The sequence below is a fragment of the Saccostrea echinata genome, unplaced genomic scaffold (assembly GCF_033153115.1).
Source record: "Saccostrea echinata isolate AGI-Se365-2 ecotype Australia unplaced genomic scaffold, CSIRO_AGI_Sech_v1 ptg000030l, whole genome shotgun sequence".
Classification (NCBI taxonomy): Eukaryota; Metazoa; Mollusca; class Bivalvia; order Ostreida; family Ostreidae; genus Saccostrea; species Saccostrea echinata.
In genome coordinates this window covers 18,713,929-18,735,821 of record NW_026889779.1, presented here as the reverse complement: position 1 = coordinate 18,735,821, position 21,893 = coordinate 18,713,929, and the positions used below count along the sequence as shown (strand labels likewise).

Below are 21,893 nucleotides of genomic sequence, written 5' to 3'. Positions count from 1 at the left end.
TGGTATATATATCATAAAATGTTTCAATAATTGTATATATTTTTTTCTCTTCAAAGTAAATTTATAATGGAATAAATGTATTGATTGAAAATGGGAAGAATTACTTTATTCCGTTATAAATAAATTTGGGGGGAAATATGAAAAGTAGGGAGGGGGTCTTGATTGTGCTAATAATTGTCGTAATGTACCATTTATTCTGTAATTATTGTATAAATTATTTTTTCTGACAAAAATTTTATACACCGAATAAAACTGTTGATGAAAAATGGTTAGAATTCAAAAGATGTACTTTATTCCGTTGTAAATAAATTTAAAAATGAAAGGAGGGTGTGTGATTGTCCTAATAATTGCTGGAATGTAACAATGCATAAATTTTATTCTCTCCGGGGTAAATTTATAACGGAATAAATGTATTGATGAAAAATTGTATGAATTCGTAAGATGCACTTTATTCCGTTTAAGAATATGAAAAAAAGGAAGGAGGAGGTAGGGGATTGTGCTAATAATTGCTGGAATGTTCCATTTATTCAATAATTAGTGTCTAATTCTTTTCTATTTCCGAGGTAAATTTATAACGGAATAAATGTTTTATGTAAAGTTGTGTGAATTTAAAAGATGTACTTTGTTCTGTCACAAAATATGAGAAAAAAAATTGAAAAAGGGGACTGATTGTCCTATAATAATGGTAGAATGTAACATTTATTCCTTTATTAATTTATCTATTATTTCTTTCTCTGCGAGGTATAACTTTAATTATATTGAAGGAATACACCTTTTAATCCGTTGTAGGCAAAAAAGAATTTTCTCCAGTATTAATTTAACGGAATAATTGCAACGCATTAAGATTAACAGTAAATGCACATTTACATTAATTTTCTACATATGGAAAGGGGGATCTTTTGCCATATGTTGTTGTTTAGAAACAGAATAAGTGTTACTTATTCTAATTAAGGCAATAGAAGTAATATAAACGTCTATGTTTTCTTTCCTTATGTTAAAAGGGAAGTGTATTTGAAGTTCATAAAATTACAATTTATTACATAATACAGGTAATATGAACTTTTATATTTTTTAGTAGTACTCTCATTTATTCCGTTTAAGATCAATGGTCGTTATTTCCATTATTTGATTTCTGCACGGAATTGAATGTATTCCAGAACAGGTGAGGAATAAAAGGCCTTTGTTAGTGGCATGTCACTGTAAAGAAGTCCTGTACACTACCTTTTACAGAAGACATTGAATGAGTCGCAAATCATGATGCTCTACTACATGTTTTTAAAAATACTTAATTCACTACAAGAAAAACAGAAATTTTTTTGTTTATTTTGTAAAATTCTCTCTGTGTTTAAGGGCCACTACACACGGTAAGGCTTGCCTTATAAGTCATGGAACTTCAGTTCTAGCCTTACCGTGTGTACACCCTTAATACACGTTTTTTCAAGCCTTGCAAGTCTGACTTATGAATAGGGCACTGCTCTATTTCTTGGTACAAGACTTAGCTGACATGTTCCTCTCAACCAACGAAATCCACTCACCCAAATTTCAATCGATTTTTATCAAACACGTGCGTAGATTGAAGGGAACATAAGTATATTCGAATAAGATAATGAAAATATCCATGAATGCTTTTGTTCAACCTCCTCTTTTTTCAGAAGTGTGAATGCTCTGGTCTGTAAAATTATTTCAAAGTCCTAGCTAGTAATCTTTACTTCTATTTTAATGATATGCACTGTTTACGGCTAAAAAAAAGACGTAGGATTTATGGAAATGTTGTTTATAATCTTGTAAGTCTTGCGATAGCATGTGGATGCCAGAGCCGTACGTCCTGCAAAACGTAAGGTTTTAGACTTATAAGGCAACCCTTACCGTGTGTACCGGCCCTAATACTCCTAGTATTAGTATTGCGATTCTAATAAGTTTTGAGGTATTAAAGTGAATGTCGTCTCTCTATATATACTCCTGTTATTGGCATCGCGATGCTAATAAGTTTTAAGGTATATAAATGTGTCTCATCTCTCTCTATATACTACTGTTATTAGCATCACGATGCTAATATGTTTTGGGCATTTTACCTTAGTAAGATGTGCCATTTTTAGATTGATACCCCCCAAAAAAACTCCAAGCCCCATTTTTTCTGATACATTCCCCCAAAGAAACCCTTTTCCCGGGAATACTTCCCTTTCTGGAGTTATAAAATGTTGTCTCTATATATATATACTCCTGTTATTAACATCGCGATGCAAATAAGTTTACATGTATGTAAAAATGTCTCGTCTCTCTATATTTACTCCTGTTATTAGCATCGCGATGCTAATAAGTTTTGAGGTATATCAATGTGTCTCGTCTCCCTATATGTACTCCTGTTATAAGCATCGCGATGCTAATTAGTTTTGGGCATTTTACCTTAGTAAGATGTTCCATTTTTAGATTGATACCCCCCAAATACTTCAATCCCCATTTTTCTGATGAAATCCCCCAAAGGAAACCCTTTTCCCTGGAATACTTCCCTTTTCGGAGCTTATAATCTTGATATTTGAAAATGTCATCTCTCTATATATACTCCTGTTATTACCATCACGATGCTAATAAGTTTTGAGGTATATAAATGTGTCTCGTCTCTCTATATACACTCCTGTTATTGGCATCTCGATGCTAATAAGTTTACAGGTGTAATGATTACGGAATTTTAAGGTACGTCCATGCGGATTTCTCTGTTAGTCACTGTTGACATCATGTGACATTAATAGGGTATATATACTGAGACTCCGCAGTCCTCTGTTGTTATTGTTGGAGATTCAGCCGAAGAGTGAAGACGAGTGTATTAGTGTAGTATTTACGGTTATTAATTCCTCGCCTGTGTTACAGTTTGAGAGTGAATTTGGAAGGCCATTTGAGTTTTGACAAACCAGATATAAGGCCTGCCACGAAGAGGTTGTCCTCCAGTAAAGAAGCTAGCCATAAAGTTAGTTCGTCTGCATTGGCTGACCAGTCTGTTCAGGCTGCAATACTCATTGTCTGTCCTGAATAAGGCATCCTACAGTGAGTGTAGTGGTTGAAGGGCTATCACATATACTATCCGTCCTGAATAAGGCATCCTACAGTATATGCAGTAGTCTGAGGGCGACTGGGCTCTATTTCGATTAGTGTTAGGTTAGGACTACCATTGCTTATTGTTATATTGATTTACCATTTGATTATTGTTTACCTAGATAAGGTTAGGACATATTTGTATATTTCGGCAGTCCACTTAAATCAGACCAATTATTTCCAATCATTTAATATTGAACACCCCAAACCCTGGAATTGACCAGGTACGATCCCTGTGTTTTAATGTAAATACGTTACACAGGTATGTAAACGTGTCTCATCTCTCTATATATACTCCTGTTATTAGCATCACGATGCTAATAAGTTTTGGGCATTTTACCTTAGTAAGATGTGCCATCTTTAGAGTGATACCCCCAAAGAAACCCTTTCCCAAGGAATACTTCCCTTTGTGGAGTTATAATCTTGATATTTAAAAACGTCGTCTCTCAATATATACTCCTATTATTAGCATCGCGATGCTAATAAGTTTAAAGGTTTATAAATGTGTCTCGTCTCTCTATATATACTTTTGTTATTGGCATCGCGATGCAAATAAGTTTTCAGGTATGTAAATGAGTTTCATCTCTCTATATTTACTCCTGTTATAAGCATCATGATGCTAATACGTTTTGAGGTATATAAGTGTGTCTCGTCTCCCTATATATACTCCTGTTATTAGCATCGCGATGCTAATTAGTTTTGGGCATTTTTACCTTAGTAAGATGTGCCATTTTTAGATTGATACCCACCAAAAACTCCAAGCCCCATTTTTCTGATGAAATCCCCCAAAAGAAACCCTTTTCCCGGGAATACTTCTCTCTGTGGAGCTTATAATCTTGATATTTGAAAACGTCGTCTCTTTATATATACTCCTGTTATTAGCATCGCGATGCTAATAAGTTTTGAGGTATATAAATGTGTTTCGTCTCTCTATATACACTCCTGTTATTGGCATTGCGATGCTAATAAGTTTACATGTATGTAAATGTGTCTCATCTCTCTATATATACTCCTATTATTAGCATCGCGATGCTAATACGTTTTGGGCATTTCACCTTAGTAAGATGTGCCATTTTTAGAGTGATACCCCCCCCCCCAAAAAAAAAAAACCCTCGAAGCCCCATTTTTTTCTGATGAAATCCCCCAAAGAAACCCTTTTCCCGGGAATACTTCTCTATGTGGAGCTTATAATCTTGATATTTGAAAACGTCGTCTCTCTATATATACTCCTGTTATTAGCATCGCGATGCTAATAAGTTTTGAGGTATGTAAATGTGTCTCGTCTCTTTATATATATACTCCTGTTATTAGCATCGCAATGCTAATAAGTTTTGGACATTTCATCTTAGTAAGATGTGCCATTTTTAGAATGATACCCCCCCCCCCCCAGCCCCGCCCCCCAAAAAACCTCCAAGCCCCATTTTTTCTGATGAAATCCCCCAAAGAAACCCTTTTCCCAAGATAACTTCCCTTTGTGGAGCTTATAATCTTGATATTTGAAAACGTCGTCTCTCTATATATACTCCTGTTATTAACATCGCGATGCTTATAAGTTTTGAGGTATATAAATGTGTCTCGTCTCTCTCTATATACTCCTGTTACTAGCATCGCGATGCTAATAAGTTTTGGGCATTTCACCTTAATAAGGTATGCCATTTTTAGAGTTATACCCCCCAAAAACTCCAAGTCCTATTTTTTCTAATGAAATCCCCCAAAGAAACACTTTTCCCGGGAATACTTCCCTTTATGGAGCTTATAATTTTGATATTTGAAAACGTCGTCTCAATATATACTCCTATTATTAGCATCGCGATGCTAATAAGTTGAAAGGTTTATAAATGTGTCTTGTCTCTCTATATACACTCCTGTTATTGGCATTGCAATGCTAATAAGTTTACAGGTATGTAAATGTGTCTCATCTCTCTATATATACTCCTGTTATTAGCATCGCGATGCTAATACGTTTTGGGCATTTCACCTTAGTAAGATGTGCCATTTTTAGAGTGATACCCCCCCCCGAACTCCAAGCCCCATTTTTTCTGATGAAATCCCCCAAAGAAACCTTTTTCCCGGGTATACTTTCCTTTGTGGAGCTTATAATCTTGATATTTGAAAACATCGTCTCTCTGTATGTAATCTGTTATTAGCATTGCCATGCTAATAAGTTTAGGGCATTTTACCTTAGCAAGATGTGCCATTTTTAGAGAAATACCCCCCATTTTTTCTGATGAAATTTTCTGATTACAAGTTTATTATTTATTTTTATCTAAATTTGATTTTCAACCATTTAAAATCATTAAATTCTGATATTTAACAACTTTAAATGCTTCTGACGTTACGTAAAAAAACGTCAATAATTATTAGCATCGTGATGCTAATAACATGATTATGCCAAATAAATTGAAATGTGCAGTGTATCACTGTGTATTTCTCAATTTGTAATCAATTCAAGCATTCTAAACATTTTAACTGAACACATCATTTAATTTTGTCCACTGAAGTAAATAACAGTGATTTCTGTTCAGACCAAAAAAAAAAAAAAAAAAAAAAGTTTTGTTTCCTGCTACCAGCCTGAAAAAAATAGGGTAGGTAGGTAGGAAAATTATTTTATTTTATTTTTTCCAGACGGCATTTTTTGGATATGAACTAATAAAAGATCAAATTAAACGTGTCATAGGTCAATATTGTCTTTTAAAATTAAATTTCATGACTATTGATGCACAACTCAAGTGTTGTTTTTTTTTTTTTATGAAAGTCCATATTTAAAACAGAGAATTTCATGAAATGCTTGTTTTGTGTGAATACGGAAACTGGTTACAGTGACAGAACAATGAAATTCCGGAAATTCTCAATTTTCTTTTTTTCTAAAACTAAAAAAAAAACAAAACTTTAAGGTCGGGTGCAAAAAATAGGGTAGGTCAGGTAGCAGGAAACAAGACTATTATTTTCTAGATAACTTTCAATAAATGTTACGTGGCATTTACTCCCTGGAAAAATGCTCAGAGACATTAAAGTATCAATGACATTGATACTTTGTTTTCTTTGAGCAATTTTCCTGGGAGTAAATGCCACGTAACATTTATTGAAAGTTATAAAGATAAGCTCAAAATTTACACCTATACAATATGATTTTTCTCAATGTCTAAAAAAAATTTGCACTGGTGTATAGAAGGTCCTTAGTTATTGAAAAATATAAATCGTAAATATGTGACTAATAATATTTTTACTACCTACCTATCTACCTACCTACCTAGTCCTTCTTGCACCCAGAGGCATGTAGGGCAAGGACTAGAGATTTCCACTCTCCTCTAGCTATTTTCTACCTCTCCCCAGGTAAGTTTCATGTATTTAATTTCTTGTTTGACAGTTCGCCTCCACATTGTTTTTGGTCATCCTTACCTCCTTTTTCCCTTCTGGGGTCCGTCTGAGTGCCACTCTTGTTATATCATTTGTTGGCTTAATGGCTTTCTTAAGACATGGCCGATCCATCTTCATCTGTATTTTTTCAGTAAGGTCCTAATATCTGTTGTTTTTTTTTGTTATTTTATATAGATTTGTAGTATGGAGTTTCAAAAAAGCAACCCAGAGCAAAGTAGTTAAACATTACTGCTTTTGAACACTTTTAAACAAAAGATGTAGTTTCACTGAGTAACTGTACACCATGCCACCTTGTCTGTGTTGCAGCTCTATAAATTACTGTCTGATTACTTCACATTGTGCTGAATTATTACCAATCATATCTAGTTAACCAGAACTGCTCTTTTTTGTTATTTCATTTAAGAAGTAACTGTTTGGTCACAAATTAACTGTTGTACATAGCCACATGGCTTTCAGAACTTTGATTGCAATTGCGCTGAAGGATCAATTAAGACACATCTTCAAGAGTGATTTTTTCATGAATTGTTTTCAGATCAGTTCATTATGAAAATCTTTAGTGCATCAAATTGCAATTTTTGTACATCTTGAAAAAAGTACTGAAATAATGATTTAAGAAATAATTATAAGTATGATTTATTAACTAAATAAGCTACCTCAGGTAGGTAAATGAAGCTATGCAGGTAATTCAAGCTACAAGGTAAATATAGTGATTGCACCAGACCTGCATATGTATAAGAAACAAATATATTCTCATGAAACCTATTTAAGTGGTCATCATAGGCATTCACAACTATAATTTGTAAATAAAACAAAATCTTGATGGTTTCTGAAGAAAAAAAATTGTGTAATTTATACTTGAATTGTGTTTTACATTTAATATCCTGTCATACAACTCGATATAATCTAATTATTTATTAGTTGTTTTTTAAAGTTATTTTCTTGGAAATTCAACCTCATGTCAGTTTGGGCAGGTATTGGCTCTCTTTTTCTCTTTTCTGAACTTGATCTATAATTCATCAAGGTACACTTTCAATACCATGAATCAGCTAAATATCTGCAAGCTTTTATGGAAAAAATGTGGAAAACCCTTAAAAATAAAAAAAACCTGTAATTCTGTAAAAAACCATTAAAGCAGAACCAAATGTAAACTTGATCTGTAACTCATAAAGATACACTCACATAACAAAAATCCACTCAATATCTGCAAGCGTTTAGAAAAAAGTGCGGAAAACGAAGTGGGACAGACAGACAGAAGGGCAGACAGACAAAGAGGAAACCTATAAACCTACAGTCCCCTCTGGTTTCACTGGTAGGGGACTTATAATCTGTAAAAGGTTTTGTAAAGAGTCTTTATTATATACACACAGAACACATAACAAATGCAAATTTCTTGGCAGTCCTCTGTTATTTGTTTTATTCATCAAATTACAATTTTATCATACATTCAGGGTTGTGGTTAACTTTTGAAAACTTAGGGGCCATGTGGGCTCCTAACTTTTCAAATTTTACGGGCCCACAATGTGACCCAGGTGCCCACATTATTTGTTAAATAAAAATAAAAACAAAAAATCCTTATTTTTTTAAACTGATTTCTTTTAGTTGCTAGTATCAATATGTTCGCAGCATTTGAATTTTCATCAGGTTTTCTAAAAAAATCTTGATACAATGATTTTGTAGCGTTTAACCAGGGGTCAGGGTAAAGTTAAACAGTATAGTGAAGATAAGGCCAGGTCAATGGGTAAGTTATACAGTACAGTGAAGATAAGGCCAGGTCAGGAGTAAGTTATACAGTGTAGTGAAGATAGGACCAGGTCAGGGGTAAAGTTATACAGTATAGTGAAGATAAGGCCAGGTCAGGGGTAAGTTATACAGTATAGTGAAGATAAGACCAGGTCAGGGGTAAGTTATACAACATAGTGAAGATAAGACCAGGTCAGGGGTAAGTTATACAGTATAGTGAAGATAAGGCCAGGTCAAGGGGTAAGTTATACAGTACAGTGAAGATAAGGCCAGGTCAGGGATACGTTATACAACATAGTGAAGATAAGACCAGGTCAGGGATAAGTTATACAGTATAGTGAAGATAAGACCAGGTCAGGGGTAAGTTATACAGTATAGTGAAGATAAGGCCAGGTCAAGGGGTAAGTTATATAGTACAGTGAAGATAAGGCCAGGTCAGGGTTAGGTTATACAGTATAGTGAAGATAAGGCCAGGTCAGGGGTACGTTATACAACATAGTGAAGATAAGACCAGGTCAGGGGTAAGTTATACAGTAAAGTGAAGATAAGACTGAACTGAAGCATCTGTGGTTTAACGGGGCATATTAAATTCATAGGAGTTCGCAATTTTATCAATAAAGTCAATAAAAATCTCTCGATTGACCAAGCCATGAGCTATGCTTTAGCATAGCGAACTGTTCTCTATGCTAACGCATAGCTCATGGCTTGGTCAATTGAGTGATTTTTATTGACTTTATTGATAAAATTGCGAACTCCTGTGTTAAATTACATACAAACGTGTAATAAAGTTTGATTCTTATCTTTTATTGCGTGCATTTGACATGATAATTCAAATTCTATCTATGAATAACTAGTCCTGATGGAGTGTCTCACAGCCATAGCCGATTGTTACAATTAATATTTCCATAAGAACAATCTCAAATATTTGCTCTCCTATCATCAAGATTGCAAATTAACCGCTTTGATAAATCGCCATGTTTGATCTAAGTCACTTACATGTTTCACTAATATGCTTGCATGCAATACAAATAATCTAGGTTAGTAGAGCATTTGTTCAAAAACTGAAAGTACATACAATTGTGATTATATGTTCCGGGAAAAAATCGTTCGCCATGTGGGCGACCAGAGTTTTAAAATTTAATCACCCACAGCAAATTTTACTCGCATTTGCAAGTGGGCATGTGGTTATCCACAACCCTGGTTACATTGGTCAAAGTTATATTGATTCTATACTTATTAAAACTCTATTTTAATATTTGTTATCCACCAGATCATTAATGAAATGTCCTTCATGCCCTCATTAATAAAATGTCCTTCATGCCCTTTCATATGGAACTGAGGACAAAAGTGTTGTTCCATTTTTCAGACTCGTGATATTACCATATTTAATGTAAATAATAATCAACTCTCTGTGTGAAAGTCACTTACTGCTAGCAACTTTCATTCATTTTAATTTCTAAAAGAAGCTAAAGGAAAAAAATTGAAAAATAAAAACTTGCACTTCAACTTGTCAGTTCTCATAAGTCAGGAAATCAGTTGAGTTCTATATCACATAAAGATTCTAAATTGTGATTTTTTTTATGTTTTATTTAGGTTCGTCATATCCTGTGTGAGAAGCAATCAAAATGTTTAGAAGCCTTGGAGAAAATTAAAGGAGGAATGAAATTTAATGAGGTTGCTGCACAGTATAGTGAAGATAAAGCCAGGTCAGGGGTAAGTTGTACAGTAAAGTGAAGATAAGGCCTGGTCAGGGGTAAGTCATTTAGTATAGTGAAGAATAAGGCCAGGTCAGGGGTAAGTCACACAGTATAGTGAAGATAAGGCCAGGTCAGGTATAAGTTATACTGTAAAGTGAAGATAAGGCCAGGTCAGGGGAAAGTTATACAGTTATGTAAAGATAAGGTCAGGTCAGGGGTAAGTTATACAATATAGTGAAGATAAGGTTAGGTCAGGGGTAAGTTATACAATATAGTGAAGATAAGGTTAGGTCAGGGGTAAGTTATACAGTATAGTGAAGATAAGGCCAGGTCAGGGGTAAGTTATACAGTATAGTGAAGATAAGGCCAGGTCAGATGTAAGTTATACAGTACAGTGAAGATAAGGCCAGGTCAGGAGTAAGTTATACAGTGTAGAGAAGATAAGACCAGGTCAGGGGTAAAGTTATACAGTTTAGTGAAGATAAGGCCAGGTCAATGGGTAAGTTATACAGTACAGTGAAGATAAGGCCAGGTCAATGGGTAAGTTATACAGTTTTGTAAAGATAAGGCCAGGTCAGGGGTAAGTTATACAGTATAGTGAAGATAGGACCAGGTCAGGGGTAAGTTATACAATATAGTGAAGATAAGGCCAGGTCAGGGGTAAGTTATACAGTATAGTGAAGATAAAACCAGGTCAGGAGTAAGTTATACAGTATAGTGAAGATAAGGCCAGGTCAGGGGTAAGTTATACAACATAGTGAAGATAAGACCAGGTCAGGGGTAAGTTATACAGTGTAGAAAAGATAAGACCAGGTCAGGGGTAAAGTTATACAGTTTAGTGAAGATAAGGCCAGGTCAATGGGTAAGTTATACAGTACAATGAAGATAAGGCCAGGTCAGGAGTTAGTTATACAGTGTAATGAAGATAAGACCAGGTCAGGGGTAAAGCTATAGAGTATAGTGAAGATAAGACCAGGTCAGGGGTACGTTATACAGTATAGTGAAGATAAGACCAGGACAGGGGTAAGTTATACAAAATAGTGAAGATAAGGCCAGGTCAGGGGTAAGTTGTACAGTATAGTGAAGATAAGACCGGGTCAGGAGTAAGTTATACAGTACAGTGAAGATAAGACCAGGTCAGGGGTAAGTTATACAGTATAGTGAAGATAAGGCCAGGTCAAGGGGTAAGTTTTTGTAGCGTTTAACCAGGGGTCAGGGTAAAGTTATACAGTGTAGTGAAGATAAGGCCAGGTCAATGGGTAAGTTATACAGTACAGTGAAGATAAGGCCAGGTCAGGAGTTAGTTATACAGTGTAATGAAGATAAGACCAGGTCAGGGGTAAAGCTATAGAGTATAGTGAAGATAAGACCAGGTCAGGGGTAAGTTATACAGTATAGTGAAGATAAGACCAGGACAGGGGTAAGTTATACAAAATAGTGAAGATAAGGCCAGGTCAGGGGTAAGTTGTACAGTATAGTGAAGATAAGACCGGGTCAGGAGTAAGTTATACAGTACAGTGAAGATAAGGCCAGGTCAGGGGTAAGTTCTACAACATAGTGAAGATAAGGATAGGTCAGGGGTAAAGTTTTACAGTATAGTGAAGATAAGGCCAGGTCAAGGGGTAAGTTATACAGTACAGTGAAGATAAGGCCAGATCAGGTGTAAGTTACACAGTATAGTGAAGATAAGGCCAGGTCAGGGATAAGTTATACAACATAGTGAAGATAAGGCCAGGTCAGGGGTAAGTAACCAATAATGGACTTAAATTTAGGTCGATATGTGTTTATAAGGACCCATGTCAAGTGATATTGACCGAAGACAAAGAAAGTGATAGCGACCGTGCTTGTGAGGTTGCTATCATTTTTTGTGTCTGAGGTTTATATCACTTGACATGGTTCCTTATAACCACATATTGGCCATACACTGAAGTCCATAATAGTTATATTGTATAATCACTCAAAGTGAATAATCTGGCACAGTCCTCACTGAACAGTCTTGGCTGTCGTTATCACAATGGTAAAACTTCTTATATATAATGACGTCACATTCTACATAACTTTGGCAAAGCCGAACAGTGAGTCGTGCGATATCATATTTCATGGACACGCTTTCTTGTCAATATCACAAAAGGACGAATATCACCTGACGTTCTTTCAGCCAATGAAAATTACAAAAATAATCATCTTATATAATATTATAGTTTATCGTCAAATACATACAGACCATGGATAGACATAAACTTAAATTTAGATTCACTTGCCTTAACAAACTTTGACTTGTCCAAGTGTAAAACTTGATACAAGATATAGCTTTAGACAATATCATTTTCTGTAAGGGGTTATTTGGTTTACATGTATATTGGATTTGTTTACCCCAAATAAACTTTGAGATGCATGGGAAGCCATTCTGAAGAAAGCATTTACAAACTAAATGAGATAAAAATATCAGTTTCTATCAGAAATATTCACCTGGCTAATCAGACAATTATGTTGCAGGGATGGGGTCAATTACTTTAAAAAGTAATTAATTAAATTACAATTACTTTGACTTTTTCTTCAATTAAATCACAATTAAATTACAGGCTTTCTAAGATGTGTAATTAATTAAATTACAATTACTTTGCAAAAGTAATTAATTAAATTACAAATTACATTTATAATTTTTTTGAATTTTTTTTATAATCCTTGTCAATGAATATACAGAACATCATTCATCTGTATATAAGCTCAGCTTCTGCACAAACAATACAAGAAATAATATGCTATATAGGTATTGTGTATCTTTGTGGTTTAATTTATAATTTTTATTTACAAAACGTTAAAGAACTATCCAAGATCAGTTTGATGCAGTTTCCTCGACACAAAACCTACATGTACATAAATTGCATGGCTTATGATATTTGATTAAAAGAGGGTATTGCTACTTATGGCGAACGTTTTTACTTCACAAGTAATAGCTTTTCAAAAAGCTTGCCTGACTAATCAATCAATATCTATGGAACGTATAAGCAAGAGAGGTGCTAAACGTTTCCGTCATCAAGGAGCGACATAGTTGCGATACTTCATTACACAAGATGTACAATTGACTTTCTTAAAGCTCATAACCAAATACTACAGATTAATGAATATCTAAAACATGCCACTATTTAATCATTTATTAGTTAGCCCACGGGCTGACAAGTGACGTTGGGATGAAACTCTAAGTGCGCTAGCGTAGATTATAATTTTGGATGATTCGGTTTAAAGAAATTCATATTAGATGCATATGTACTCTCTTACTAAAGGGCGCGCTTCTTCATGCACACTCACTGGTCAGTAATAAATTGACGAGACGGCCTCTTTTTATAGACTGGTCTGTTTTTCTCGACGACGAAGTAAATTATGAACAGTTTTAACTGCCTTGTCTTGAAGTGTTTGAGACAAAAATGCTTCAATGCTGCTCTAGAACTCAAAGTAAATGGACTGTACACTTAATAGCTAGACCAAAAGAAGATAGTAATACCCCCCCCCCCCCCACCCGGACGAAACTCACGCGGATGGCCTTACTATATACATGTATTATAAATGAGTTTTAAAATACATCTTTATGTACAGTTTTAAAATTGTTTAGTTTTTCTTTTCAATCGATTTCAGGACCTTTCTCATAATTATAATAACGTGCTTTTATATGAAATGAAAACTAGTATAGATCATGATGTCTTCTTCATTTTGCCGATTCTTTCCTTTGAACCTTACGGGAGGTAAGCCTATTGGCCTACTCTTGTCACTTTCCTTGTTCATCACAAAGCATGAAATAATACGCTACTGGCTGACTTTTTAAGTTTTTTTTTAAAAACCTAACCTTGTAACGTACATTATTAATAAATGTAATATTGAAAGAAAAGGTGGAAGAAAACAGACTGAATCAAGAAGGGATGTCCCATTTACTAGGTCGAGGGAGTTTGTTTATGATTGGACTAGTTCACGTATGGGATAAATACATGAAGTAAGAATAATCAGCAACTTAACTAATGACACACACATTCTTTTTCTTTATTATTGACCAACAACAAAGATTGTTCAAAACATAAAAAATGCATGTTTCAAAGTTGAATAGCTAACCTGTGAAGGGTGGTACAAAATTTTGATAAACATAAAATAAAAAAATCAAATTTGACGTAATGATTAGAAAGAAACTAGATAATTATTATCAAGCCAATCATTTATTTGCTTGTAAACATTAATTTAAGAATTTGTATAATTGAAGGATTGAGGATATGTTTTACAATAAAATAAAAGACAGTAAAATGGAGAGGAAGTGGTGACAATATATCACGAATGTGTGTTATATAAAGTAATTGAATGTAATTGAAAAAGTAATTGAAATTACTAGGTATATTTTCAGTGTAATTAATTAAGTTACAATTACAAGTAATTGAAAAAATGTTCAATTACAAATTACTTCCCATTATTTCAAAAAATGTAATTAATTACGGTCAATTACAATTACTTTTTTCAATTATCCCATCCCTGTTATGTTGATACTTTCACTTGCCCGACCTGAGATTTTACTTGCCATGCTAACTGTTTATGTCTATCCCCACAGACTGAATGTATCTAGCAAACAATTTTCATGTATCTATCTTGACTCTTTTGTGTGTTTGTGATTCTGTCACTACCAATGTTTAAAGTCGTAGATAAAGAAAGTTTCAATTATTAAAATGGTTTTCCGTCGATTTTCTTAATCTTCACTGTTTCCGCATTGTGAATGTGTTTGTCGATAAGAAATACATCAGCTGTTTGGTTTCCAGGGTGACTTAGGCTGGATGACCCGGGGCAGTATGGTCGGACCGTTCCAGGACGCGGCCTTCGCTCTTCCTACAAGTTCACTCGCCAACCCTGTTTACACGGATCCCCCGGTCAAAACAAAGTTTGGTTATCACATCATTATGGTGGAGGGCAAAAAGTGAAAAAAAAAAAAAAAAAAAAAAAAAAAAAACGGAGAGAGATGTTTGTGTCATTACAGACAGAATGTGAATCTAAGGATCATGTAAAATTTAATATTAACTGTGAACTTTGTAATTGATTTTAAAAGTTTTTATGACACATAGGGGCCTAAAACTGATTATAAAATTTGATGTTTTTTTTTTTTAAATCTATAAAGGGAATGTTATATTCTTACTGAAAGGTAGGCTGTGTTCCAAGATTATCTTGTGTTATAAGTGTACATGTTTGTTATTTTTTTTTTTCAACATATACAAATTGCTAGAATCTTAACTGTAACATTTAACTTTATAATGTTCCTAAATACTTTCTATAGGTAATATCTTTTTTAATTTAATATGTTAAATTCATTGATTTGTAAGAGTTTACATTATATCTTGGGATGCAATATTAAGATTTAGCTGCTATGCTGAAAACATAAAAATTGTATATAAATTGAAGTTCTTTTTTCTTTGATTTCTTATCCAAGAATTTTGATCAAAATAAACTAGATGTTAATGCTATATACACTCTGTATTTTTATATATACAGTTGTATATAATTATTGTTTTATGCTCTACCATGAAAATGGCTGGGGCATATAGTGTGTGTTGTGTTTGTCTTCCATGCCTCTCTCCACCCAAGACACGTTGCATTTAGCTCGGTTTCAAAGAAATATATTGAACAAATGTCAAACCTTTGAAAATCTTCTTCTAGAAGACAAAATGTTTTGCATGATTACAATGCGTACTTAACCCTTCACCAAAACTGTGAAATTCCTGGCTCCAGGGTCATAGAGTATTTCACCCCTTACCAGATTTGTGACGTTAATGTCCCCTGGGGCCAGTGTTCATGCCTCAGAGTGGGACTAAGTTGGTTTTACATAGAAAATACATTACACCTTTGCAGTCAGTAATGCAACATAAAAAGAAATGTATCTTGCATCTTTGTTTAAGATTAATAGGGTAAATGAGGAATAGTAAGGTTAAAAACACAGGAAAGGTTATGTTAAATAAAAATAGGACACCAATTCCAGATTACACCAATTTCTTTTAGTGTATGAAGTTTGATGAAAATATCTTGAATATTGTTTTTCTGAAACTGAGTTCTAAACATAACAAATAGTAAAGTCAAAGCTAATAGGAAAGCTTGAGGTTAAAAAGAAATGGATCCAGTTGATAAGTTCTGCCAATATGTATATGTGATTTGATGAAATATCTTGAATAGTTTCTTTGAAATTAAGCTTTCAGCAATTTAAGTAAAGTCAAGGTCATAGAAAGGTCAAGGTAAAAAAAAGATGCATTTGAATAGCTCTTATCATTATGTATCAGAATATGAAGATTGATACAATAATCCTGAATAGTTTCTTTGAAACTTAGCTAAACAGAAATTAATGAAAAGTGAAGACAAGGTCAAAGAAAAGGACAAGGTCTGAAAACATTGATGCAGATAAAAAGCTGATTAGCTCTCATCATTATGTATCAGGATATGAAGTTGAATACAAATATCTAATAAGTGTCTTTGAATTATAAATACAAATTAAAGAAAAGTGAAGTCAAAGGAAAAGGTCAAGGTCTAAACATTTGCATGCAGATGAATAGCTCTCATCAATATGTACAATGTATCAGTATATAAGGTTTGATATCTTGAATAGTTTCATTGAAACTGAACTAAATATAAATCTAAGAAAAGTTTGTTTGTTTATTGTTTAACGTCCCTCTCGAGAATTTTTCACTCATATGGAGACGCCACCACTTGCGGTTGAGGGCTGCAAATTTATACCTTTACTCGGCACTCAGGGCCATTGTTCATGTGAGAGATCTTTTTCGTGCCAACAACTACTGCGACACGGGACCTCGGTTTATACGGTCTCATCCAAAGGACTGGTCTCCACGTCCCGCAGTGGATTCGAACCCGCGACGTAAGGATCAGCTCTGTACTTCGCAATTCTAGAGCAGACGCTCTAACCACTGCGCCACGCGGACAACTCTTAGAAAAGTAAAAAGAAACCAATGAAAAGTTCAAGGTCTCAAAATGTTGATGCAATTGAATAGCTCTCATTAATATGTATTAGCATCAAGGTTTGATAAAAAAATTTATCTAGGATAATTACTTTGAAACTGAGCTAAACAAAAATTTAAGAAAAGTGAGGTCAAGATCAAAGGAAAGGTAAAGGTCTAGAAATGCTGATGTAGTTAAATAGCTCTTATTAATATGTATCAGCATATAAAGTTTAGTTTGATAAAATATCTTGATAGTTTCTTTGAGACTGAGCTAAATGCAAAGTGCTTCGGAAGAAAAGATGAAAGGACGGAAGAAAGACATGACAAACACTATATGCCCTAGCCATATTCATGGCTAGGCATAAAAATAAGATTAGAAATACGCTTTTTAAACCCTTAATATACTTGTTTTTTTCAAACTCGTTTTTATCTAAAGGAAGGCGGGTTGTTGGTGCTTGGTACATATATACTTTCTTCGAGAATGGGATGTCTTCTGTACTAATAGAAAGTATGCTGATAACATATAAGATTTTTGATTGAATAAACAATGCTCTGTCACATTTAAGCTGAACACGACTCGAATAGGAATACGCGATATTACTATCTAGGATATCAGCACCAGGGTATACTCTTCGCATTTGTTACACCTGACTGCTTTATTGTCACGGGTATCGGCGTGGAATGGCGACCGTGTTCGTGCTGGTTATCTTGCATTACCTTTGTTTACATTTCATTGCAGTTACGTGTATTTGCAAGTGTTTGTTTGTATACTGCACTGACTTGTGCAACTGTTGTAAGTTTCTTTACTTTGGTTTCTTTCTCTTCTGAATTAGAATAGGTACAGTGCAGGAAACTAATTTTGTTACAGCATCAATGCTGATTTGAATGCTTCCTTTGCTTGCTGATTTGAATGCTTCCTTTGCTTGCTGATTTAATGCTAGTTATCCTTATCCTGATGCTGTTTTATAATTAGGTCAATGCATGCTACCGGAAGTAGCATCATGCTACCGGAAGTAGATAATGAATTTCAGCATTGCCGTTTAAAGCAATAAAAGTGCCTTTTACTACTATTTGATCATAATATCTCACTATGTATCAATAATGTGAATACTTTAACCAATATTCTTTCTTTCTTTTTTAATTTTTTACTGAATTAAAACTCATTGATTTTCTGATGCTAGTAGGATAATGCTGATTTTATGTAGGTCAATGCTGGTTTTATCCTTTGCTTGCTGATGCTGATCCTGGTAATGCTGTTTTTTAAATGCTGATCCTGATGCTAGTTCGATCCTGATGCTACTAATGCTGATGCTGGTTTATGTAACAAAATTAGTTCCCTGCACTGTACACAGTTATTTTTTGTAGCTATCGAGTGCTGTATAGCATACGTCCTTCTACACCGGTGACGATTGATTACACTGAACCATGTGAACAGTGACCATATACACCCCTACTATAGTGTTCGGAACATTTTATTTTTCGGTGTTCTACAAATTATAAAATCCGAGGAGTTCCCAGTAGTCCTCACAGTAGCTCTGGCGAGATCTAGCGAGATCACAACGAGATAAGGTAAATTATTCACGGAAATGTGGCTAGGAAGTGACTAGCACGTGGAGACATGGTAAACAGAAAAGTTATCTTGCGTTTCATTTTTCACTACTGAATAATATCTGTAGAAATGTACGTCAATCTCCCTTGAATTCATTCAAACTCAATACGTTTTCTTCATGACATTGTTTTCTGCACTTATGTATTTAAATTTCATTTTGGACAAACATACTTGCATGCATGTGAACTTGGACTATATTTTTTGGCGTTAGATTAGCAAATGGGGTACCAATATAGCTTAATCTGAATGAGTTGAATTGCATTGGGGGTTACTACAGATACTACAGGAATTTTACGCTTGAAGAAGAAAAAAAAACAAGGCGATCGGAAAGGCACATAGAACATTTTTTCTATGCATTTCCATGCTGTCCATTTTTATTCTATTATTTCCGTGCTCACAATTGCAAACAGTTCATTTGTAACATGTTAAATAAACGTGGAATTCTAGGATTATTAAAGTCATACTGTAGGGCGATTTTCGTCAGCATTCCTTTGTTGTATTATATGTGAATACAATTGTCAGGTGGGTTCCCTGACCAAAAAGCACAGATGATCACAGGTATTGTAATATGGAAAAAAAAAATTGTTGTCCATTTACTAGTACCTGTTTAAATGCCTAAGGGATACTGTTCGTCTTCCTTAACCTTGAAGCTCTAGTGTTCTGAACGTGGCACAAACTACATTTTTTAATATGCATTTTCTAGTTAACAACGTAATAACAAATAACAAACGCCCGTGGCATCTTTCATAGTTTCTACTCTTTGTATTTTTTCATATAAACAGGTTTTTTTTTTTTTTTTTTCATTTTTTTTTTTCATTTTTTTTTTTTTTGCAATCCATGTAATATCGATCGTGTTCGAAGAAAAATGTAAACACATAGGTGTCAAGTTAATGTTGCTATTCATTCAATGATTACTAGTAGTCAATTGTTGGTGGTAAGATCCTCTGTGCGCATAAATAACAAAAGCCATATGAGGTAAACAAAGGTTTGTCATATACATTTTTTTTCTACCAGCGTATCGGGCGATTTTGGAAAAACTACTAAGCTCCAATTTTCGCCGTAAATTATCACAAAAGCAAAGATAAATTCAGTAGATTGTGATTTTTTATATCCCACTCATTTCTGTTTAAAATCTTGAATATCAGAAAGTTTTTAAAAGAAACAGATTATAGCAATTTCCTGTTTGCTGCCAATTTTATTTTTAAAACCGGTTCTACCCTATAACCTTTGAATGGGTCAACCTACACCACGTGTCTTGAATTTAAATCACAATAACATTAGTAGGGGTGATATAGGGGCTCTCAGATGTAACATTATTCCTTTTACGAATCGTGTTCAGCTTTAATTTCATCAAAACGCATTATGGACTGCTAAACGATTTTATTTGATTTGCTTACTATTCACAAAATTACAAGCGGCTACAAACCACGAGATATACATGTATTACAATATTCATCAGGTTTAAATGAGATCACCCACCGATTGCATGTTTTCAAAATATTTATAAATATAAGAACAATATATGATTATGGTTATGTTGTGATGAGTATAAGTCTGATTGATAACAAAATATGAGAACTCTTTACACATGTATCAGACTAAAATGTATTTCTCATGATGAACTTACTTTCTGTGAGGAATGAATTCAATCAGAATTTATACATGTTATATTTTACAATCTATACTGAAACACTTTGACAAGTCCTTCCCGGTATCCTACCCACAGTGTAGACTTGTATAGGGATAATCTGCATGGATGGTTCACTTCATTCCCTGTCAGTAAGAACTTTAACAACTCCTTGTCAGGACTCAGCAGATGGATCTGGTTGTTAGGTGGGTCAGTAACAAGGATGTTACAGAGGGAGTCACACACTACATCAGTTGGCTTAAAGTTTTCTTTCAGGTTCTGTCCACGGTAGACAGACTTCATACGACCAGAGGGAGACATAATCACTAGTTCACCTGTAGTGTCACTTGTAAGGTTCACAACACAGATATCACTGTTACTGTTCTGTGTGACTCTGTGTGGCACTGTAAACAGTCTGGTCTGACCGTCCTCCTGGTACTCATACTCATGGATGACATCACCTGTCACTTTGATGTGTCTCACCAAACTTCTGCTGTGTGACTCTAATTCATAACAATCTGATTCATTGTCTCTCAAGGTAACCAGTAGTCCACCATCCAATGAATGACAGATTCCTATTGGTGCCAGTGGATCTGTACTGATGACTGTAGAGACAGATCCTGATGGTGACAGACACCTGATGGACTTGTTACCCAAGTCAGTGAAATAAACATCACCAGTATCAGTCATACACATGTCATATGGAATGATACTAAATTCATGTTCCCTTTCTCCTTCCTTGTTAACTTTTTCTGTATATAGTGATTTATATTCTCTTATGTAACATTGGTCTTCATCGTATGCCTTCAACACATATATTGGTTTATCTCTATATTGAAATGAGTTTATTTGAGTCACTTCATTATTCCCTAAATCGAAAGTTTTTCCAACCAAAGACTCAAGTAAGTCATCATTGATATCACCTCTATTGAACCTTGCTGAATGTTCACAGTTTGTCATATGAACCTTCATCTTAGACAGCATTTTTGTCAGTTCTCTGTGGTTGTCAATCAAGCTGTAATCTGACATGGTGCTGTTGTTCTCCTCCATGAATTCCACTGTCTCAACAATTCCTCTCTTCTTTTTGTCTAACTCAGATTTCACATGGTTCAGTTGATCTTTCTTTTTAACTAAACTGTCTCTCAGTGTTTGTTCATGACGTTTTTTGATGTCTGTCAGCCTGGCTATTATCTCATCGTAATGCATCCGTAGCTTTTTAATCTCAGAGTCACACAGTTCTATATTTTCTGTAATCTGTTGTGGAATCTTCTCTATCTTCTCATCAATCCTAGGCAGATCCTCTTCCTTGATCTTCTTCAGAAAATTAACTAGACATCTTCTCCTTTGGGTGGCTGCCGTGGGTAAAGTTTTCGGATCGTGCTCTCTATGACCTGTTATGGCACACTCAACACAAATGAATTCATCACAGTCCTCACATATCATATCAATAGTTTTTCCATGGATTTCACACATTTTAATTTGCTCTTGTGGCGAGCCCAATGGATATTTTTTGGTTGTATTGGCAGCCATGTTTGTCGGGTGTCGCCTACCAATGATCTAGTTTATTATGAGCTTGTTAGATAACCACGAAGACCGCGAAGTCGGACTTTAAATCTATTTAATATGATAGCTAGGTGTGCAATTAAGTTTAAATCATACATATGTAGACTATGACATTAATATAATAGAATTATTTATATATAGATAATCACAAAGATTGTGAAGTCGATTTTTATACATATGTAGTGTCTATTTATTGACGGGTAGGGCGAGGCGAAGCCGAGCCAGGT

At 34.5% G+C, this 21,893-nt stretch overlaps 1 protein-coding gene across 1 annotated transcript in view; it reads left to right on the top strand.

The window, feature by feature from the left end:
• Positions 1 to 15,282, top strand: part of LOC133197471 (peptidyl-prolyl cis-trans isomerase NIMA-interacting 4-like) — a 32,144-nt gene extending 16,862 nt beyond the window's left edge. Inside the window, exons 2-3 of the mRNA XM_061333530.1 lie at positions 9,799 to 9,918; positions 14,693 to 15,282. Coding sequence (XP_061189514.1) covers positions 9,799 to 9,918; positions 14,693 to 14,851 — 279 coding nt within the window. The 3' untranslated portion in view covers positions 14,852 to 15,282. The remainder of the gene's footprint in view (positions 1 to 9,798; positions 9,919 to 14,692) is intronic.
• Positions 15,283 to 21,893: the final 6,611 nt, after the last annotated feature.